The sequence below is a fragment of the Spodoptera frugiperda genome, chromosome 13 (assembly GCF_023101765.2).
Source record: "Spodoptera frugiperda isolate SF20-4 chromosome 13, AGI-APGP_CSIRO_Sfru_2.0, whole genome shotgun sequence".
Lineage (NCBI taxonomy): Eukaryota > Metazoa > Arthropoda > Insecta > Lepidoptera > Noctuidae > Spodoptera > Spodoptera frugiperda.
Window position 1 is genome coordinate 6,660,473 of NC_064224.1, and position 6,484 is coordinate 6,666,956.

The window sequence follows — 6,484 nt, forward strand, 5'->3', positions numbered from 1 at the left end:
TATATAAGAAAACCCAAGATGTACTAGGTACACTTCTACTTGTAAGTGAGTACCTAACTATAAGTATAAGCCTATTTAGAAGGGGTATTACCGGTAGTAGGTATGTATCTACTATCTACCAAACTGGCTAAAGTAACTTTTACACTCGCGTTTTTTCCTTTTAGTTTTGTGATGTACGACCACCAGTCATCATGTGACCTCAATCACATGATGGATATTTCATAAGTCCTACATCTTCCAAGGAATGTTTCACAAAGGATTTTTCAACTGGCCTAGAACTTTTTTTAAAAAAAAAACGTTGCCCCACATTAGGATTTTCTCCTGTGTCGTGGGTGCATTTACAAACATACAATTTCACAAGCACATGACACCCAGACCCGAAACAACAATTTGTGGATCACACAAAGAGTTGCTCCGTGCGGGAATCGAAACCGCTACACGTTGCACGGCAGCCAGTTGCCCAGCCACCGCGCCAACCGTGCAGTCGATCGAGATCGAAAACTAAATCCAGATTTTCCACCCAACATGGCCAAAGTCATCCCGATCCTGAACCTCATATAATTTTATTACCAATTAGTTATTTTTTTTAGTTTAGGAAAGATCCTAGATAAAAACGTCCAATTTAAAAACTATGAACAAAGTTCTTAGGTACCTATTTAATTTTCTCTTGTCCAAAGAGTGCAAAGGTTTGCACTTAGGCCCCCTGCCTAAGTGCAAACCTTTGCACTCCGCTGCCCCGATTAGCTATCTACATCTTAATATGCTTTAGTAGATTTAAGTCTAGGTACCTTTTCGTTTATCCGGACCTGCGGACTACCTAGCGAGTTTACCGGGGCTCCAGTTCGAAAAGCAGGAGTAGGAACGGGGTGGTTTTTAGTCAGTAGGTAAGAGTCTGACACTCTCTCTCACCTCGCCCAAGACGGGAAAAGTCATGGGATGATTTTCCCCCCATAAAAAGGTGCATTTTTGGTTAAGATGTTATGATATTTTTTTAAGCAAATTATTACTACTTAGATACCTGCCTATTAAAGTAAAGATGACATCAGGAATTCTACCACAAATGCGGTGTGTATTACGGGTAGAAATTGCTCAGCCGCAAGTTGCAGTGCTACTTAATTTCCGCACTACTCTTCCTACACGGTAACTTTCCGTTTTCGTATAAACGCTCACCTGTTTGATAGTGCATTACTGCATTTGTTGTTTGTTGCGTAACGGACGGACGCACTCGACCGTGTACGCACGCAATGAAGTGCGTAAACGAAGCGGTGAAATAATTCTCTCTAATGAATGGAACTCTAATGGAAATAAAACGAGGAAATGTTTTTGTTGCAAATGTATTTATTTTATTGTTTGCGTGTAATGTAATTATTGTCTACTTCATTATAATCCACAATAATGTTATTTTTGTCGTTTAATTGTGTTGAATGGGACATTTTTACCTACATAACTAACACTTGTAACTACGGCAATAAAAGCGAATGAAATGTTATGTATTTGTAAAAACATAATAATTAAGTAGTACCTACACATAAAACAAATGAGTACATACTTACCGATGTTTTTTTTTAGCCAAAAAAAAAGTAAAATTAGAATTTTTGAATACGACGAAACGCGGAAATCAATACAGGCGCGCGCATTTCTCATTGGACGTTGAATTTGACAATTAGCTTACGTCACTTGCATGTCCGGTAACCCGTTGTCGAGGCGGTCGATCGAATAAACAAAAAAAGTCATACGTAAACAACTGTAAACAAAACGAAATTCACCATTGATTCATTCAGGAAAATGTCTAAAGTGACCAATGTGAATTCTAGTTTAGCATACGAGATATTATTATATCTAAACAGTTTTTATCTTGGGATGTTTTTTGTGTGTGAAGTGGCAATGGGAATATTAAAAGCTATCAATGTTTCTTATCCGGAAAATGCTTTGATAACAGAAGCCGGTATATTCAGTGCTTTGTGTCTCGTTGAAGTTATACGTATATTCTTGGGACGAAGAGGAAATTTAGCTAGTAAGAGTAAGTATTTATGTAAGAAAAAAAATTTAATAAAAACATACATCTGGCTGTATGGTACACATAACATCTATTTCATTAAAATTGAAATTAATTATTTTTTAATTAAGGAAATCCTTGTTATCCGCCATGATGTAGTTAGATTCTTTTTTTAAATTATGTTTTTTCTTTTCAGAAGTGCCAGTATTTTTCTCCGTAGTGCTGACAATACCTTCAGCTGTTGGTGTGTGCTACTTTCTGATCTACCAAACATACATTCTACGTTTAGAGTATATTTGGTGTGCCGTAATGTTGATGTTCCATGCCCTAGAACTCGCTTTTGCCATCTTATTCATTGTTACAGTGTGCAAACATCAACAATACGAATAGAATTTAAGTTCGACCATGCCAAAAAGATTTTGATGCCAAAATGTTATGGACTGAATTAAAATGTACCTAGTCTATGGCTTAAAAATAGTTTTTAAGTTTATTATACCAAAATATTTACTATAAGTGTGTTTGTGCCTCCCTTTTGAAAAGCTTCCTAATTTTATTGAACTTAGGCTTTTGTAAAAAGCTATAAAAAATTGTAAGTAAGACATCCTTTAGAAATAAGTGTTAAGAATGTTTTGTCTAATTGTTTTACTAGTAATTATTAAATATGGGATTAGTATGATCTTATATAAGACTACTCCATTATTTTATTGTGAAACTTGCCATTTACTTTTACTTGTACTATGCTGAAACATAGATCTATGCAAGACACAAAGTATTTTTTATTGTCTTATACCACTAAGACATTATGTCTCTGCCGGTGCAGACAAGATGTTAACTGGGACTTATGAAGAATCTGGTACAAAATTAAATAATTTACATACATATACTAATTCTGAGAATAACATGGTAATGTTACATTGTTACATAATGTTCTTATGAATTTTAAAATATTTATTTTATTAGATAAATTAGTAATCCTGTATAGAGTAGTTAGAGTAAAACGAGGTGAATAGAATTCGAGGAGTGATTGGAGTGAATAAATGTTGGGAAAATGTTCTAACATTTATTCACCCCATTCCTGTGTCTATTCACCCTTTGAATTCTATTCATCCCGTTTTACCATATACAATTAATATTGTGCCTACTTCAAATAAATAATTGTGTAGTAAGGCCTTAATATAAAGGTCTAATAGCATTTTTAAACTAGATTAATTACATAGTGACAACCCCTGTAACAACTGTTATACCCCATTTTGAACCAATTTCATCTAGATAAGCAATTATTCAATTAGGTATTATTTCCATACATAAAATTAATATATTATCTTGAACAAAAGCTCAATTTTGTAGTTCTGACTATGTTTAAAAAAAAAATAAAAGAATATATACTATAGAGATGTTTTATTCTAATTCTACATTTATAAATATAATCTTATTCGTTAGTTGGCGGAGTTATGTGTTCAGGTAGTTTTTGGCATTCGATCTTCGTAACTTTTAATGCACAACCTTCTGGTAGGTTCCTCTCTATGTATTCGAGGAAGGTGTCGCAGGTTGATCCCGTAAGCCGTTGCAGATGTATGAACCTGAAGTATGTTCTTATTTCATATTGCACTTTGTGTTTCTTGTAGATGTGGACACAACGGAGGAGAGTGTGCCTTTCTTTCTCTGCTTTTCTTAGCGCCCAACTGTAAAATTAATAACAGTATGACATATTACAGAATATGACATAATGTGATGTATGTGAAGACTAATAAAAATGTAGAATAATGTAAAATTGCTTATTAACATGACATATACAGTCTAGGATTAGATACATAGATAGTTTTGCTTAGTCTGAACTATACTATAACCTCAAAGTAGAACATACTTCTTAGTAACTTCAATGCCCAAATGAGAAGCAGCTGCCACACAGAACCAAGAGTAACTCAGCAGCACAGCAGGGTCGATCCCTCGCATTTCCAATTCGACTCGTTTATATAACTTGTCGAGTTCCACAGATGCGGTCGATGGTACCGGATCAATAGGTTTCTGAATAGGAGCCGCTGTGACTGTCGAAAGAGGTCGAATAGCATAACTCGGCGCTATCACACCACGTACCATGGGCGCTGAACGCCATAAACTCTGAAAAACGGACAAATAATATGGTCAATAAAATCCATTTTACTCGGGGAAAATTATCACTTCACTTTTGACAGAGATATATACTCACCCTGATTGCATTCATGTTTGGATAGAACAAAAACTCTTTTAGACGTTTTATATAGCTATTTTAACCAATAAATATGTTAAAAGAAGCTTCAAATTTGAGATTTTTGCAATCATTTAACATAACCTCATGTTTACAATACATGGACATTGACTTTTTGACACTTCTTAATTTCTGACGTCTGACATTATATTTTAAGTTCGGAAAGTAAGTGCCCAATCCGATTTATCACTGTATTAATAAATTAGGTCTTGTCTTATCAGTAACACTTTAATCCAATATCGTCAATTTTACGAAGGTTTTGTAACCCAAAAATCACAATATTAAAATGTATTTTGATTGTTATGCAATGGTCATCATCAATCATCAGAGATCAAAGCATCACTCATCTTATCACTATAAGTTTCTGAACTGTATGTAAATAAATAATAAAAAATGACACATTTTGACAAGAAAAAAGTGACATTCCTTTGCACAAATTCCTTATTTTTTCATGTAAACATTGCGTGAATATTGTTTATTCTAAATATTCACATAAATATAATACCAAACTCTTGTCACGTGTATTATAGAAGAATATCTTGAGTTACTAATCGTCCGAGATCAAGAATTTAATTGATAGAAAATGGTTGGGCCAATGTTGCTTCTTAAAATGTTACACTGCAGACGAATGAATGGTAGAAATAGGAGTCCCGGAGATGAAACAGGCGGCGAAGGTAACTCTAACAACGAGAACTCAACAGAGAGCAGCATTAAAAAGGAACAAAATGGTGATAACACTTGCAGGGTTTGTTTAAAAGAAGGTTGTATACCTATTTTTGGGAACGACACGATAGAAGACATTTCAGAATCTGTAAACACATTTGCTAGCATAGAAGTAACGTTAGACGATCCGTATCCTAAATATTTATGTCAGCCGTGCAATGAGCTCCTACAAGGCGCGATATTATTTAGGAAAACTGCTCAGCAATCAGATCACCTTTTAAAAAATCCTGTAGAAGCAGAAGATTTACATACTAATGACGACTCTTACGATTATGAAGATGACGACGATAACTTGTCGGAGTATGAAGACAGTAAACCTAAAAAACAGAGATCATATCATTGCAAAAAATGTGAAATATCATTTGATACATTCAAGGAGTATAGTGACCATAGACTGACTGAGGAACATGAGAACATGAGGCTTGTGTGTCCAGTCTGCAATAGATCATACACAGCCTTATACTTAAAAAAACACTTAGCCATACACAAACAGGAGACTCCGTTCATGTGTGATATTTGCGGTAAAAACTTCAATATGCAAGGTCCATTCACTCGACACAGATTGACACATTTCTATAAATTACCTTTCAAATGTTCACTCTGTCCTTACAAAGGGAGATTCCGAGAGTCTCTTAAAATGCATATGCGTACCCACACTGGTGAGAAACCGTACCAATGTTCACAATGCCCTTCAAGGTTTATAAACAAGAGCAATTTGAACAAACATAGTAAGACCCATAAAGGACAACATGATTTCAAATGCGAGTCTTGTGGCCGAGGGTTCTACACTAAACGGGAACTGGAATTACATTATAAAGTGGATCATACAGGGATCAAGGAACATGTTTGTAATATCTGTGGGAAGGCATTTGGTTATAGAAAACAAATGATGAAACATCAACTGAAAGTACATAAAAGAGCCAAACTGAGAAGCGGGAGGATGCCTTTGTATTTAAAAGTTGAAACTATGAAAGAACAAGGCCAAAATATTTGTACAGAAAGTTAAGAGAGAGTTCATTTATAATATGAATGACCCATATAACTAACTACCTTGTGCAATATAGCATTTTCTTACCTTCAACTTATGAAGAGTGAAAAGTGAGCAATCTCTTTGTGGCAATAATGGAAAACAAGAAGTATATAATAAGTTCATAACAGAATATTCAGTGTATCTTGCAGATCTCAATTAGCAAGCTATCAATGTAAAACAGCAAGATTATAAAATGTTTTTAGTAATTTAAATTATTAAATAATAAAAATTATCTAATACAAAATTGTTCAATTATTTTTTCTGCATAAAACTAAATTACACAACTGTCTCTTTGGATCAAAGTGGGACTACCAAAACTACTTAGGTACCTGTACAGTACCTATCTAAGTACTGAATATAGATTTTAATCTCTAGAAATCAAATTTGTGGTACCATGGACCAATAAAGTTTAGTCCATGATGGTACTTGGATAATAATTAACATTTCATGCCCATAACTTTCAAGTTTAGAGGCAGGTTTAGTACCTGCC

At 34.4% G+C, this 6,484-nt stretch overlaps 3 protein-coding genes across 3 annotated transcripts; 2 read left to right on the plus strand and 1 right to left on the minus strand.

The window, feature by feature from the left end:
* Nucleotides 1–1,519: 1,519 nt before the first annotated feature.
* Nucleotides 1,520–3,382, plus strand: LOC118270744 (transmembrane protein 216-like). The gene is made up of 2 exons (XM_035586505.2): nt 1,520–2,020; nt 2,193–3,382. The coding sequence occupies exons 1-2, from the start codon at nt 1,786–1,788 to the stop codon at nt 2,384–2,386; spliced, it is 429 nt and encodes a 142-aa protein (XP_035442398.1). The 5' UTR covers nt 1,520–1,785; the 3' UTR covers nt 2,387–3,382.
* On the minus strand, nt 3,380–4,351 carry LOC118270429 (28S ribosomal protein S10, mitochondrial). The gene is made up of 3 exons (XM_035586011.2): nt 4,203–4,351; nt 3,861–4,114; nt 3,380–3,678 (listed from the first exon to the last, which is right to left on the minus strand). The coding sequence occupies exons 1-3, from the start codon at nt 4,215–4,217 to the stop codon at nt 3,426–3,428; spliced, it is 522 nt and encodes a 173-aa protein (XP_035441904.2). The 5' UTR covers nt 4,218–4,351; the 3' UTR covers nt 3,380–3,425.
* A 306-nt stretch (nt 4,352–4,657) lies between these two features.
* Nucleotides 4,658–6,238, plus strand: LOC118270364 (gastrula zinc finger protein XlCGF17.1-like). The gene has a single exon (XM_035585930.2). The coding sequence runs from the start codon at nt 4,825–4,827 to the stop codon at nt 5,968–5,970; it is 1,146 nt and encodes a 381-aa protein (XP_035441823.2). The 5' UTR covers nt 4,658–4,824; the 3' UTR covers nt 5,971–6,238.
* The last annotated feature ends 246 nt before the right edge of the window (nt 6,239–6,484 follow it).

Excerpts from the sequence above, each read along its gene's own strand:
- LOC118270744 (XM_035586505.2), top strand. The coding sequence starts at position 1,786 with ATGTCTAAAGTGACCAATGTGAATTCTAGTTTAGCATACGAGATATTA. Across the intron at positions 2,021-2,192 it reads AGGAAATTTAGCTAGTAAGA|AAGTGCCAGTATTTTTCTCC; the intron begins GTAAGTATTTAT and ends TTTTCTTTTCAG.
- LOC118270364 (XM_035585930.2), top strand. The coding sequence starts at position 4,825 with ATGGTTGGGCCAATGTTGCTTCTTAAAATGTTACACTGCAGACGAATG.
- LOC118270429 (XM_035586011.2), bottom strand. Across the intron at positions 3,679-3,860 it reads GGCATTGAAGTTACTAAGAA|TTGGGCGCTAAGAAAAGCAG; the intron begins GTATGTTCTACT and ends TTAATTTTACAG.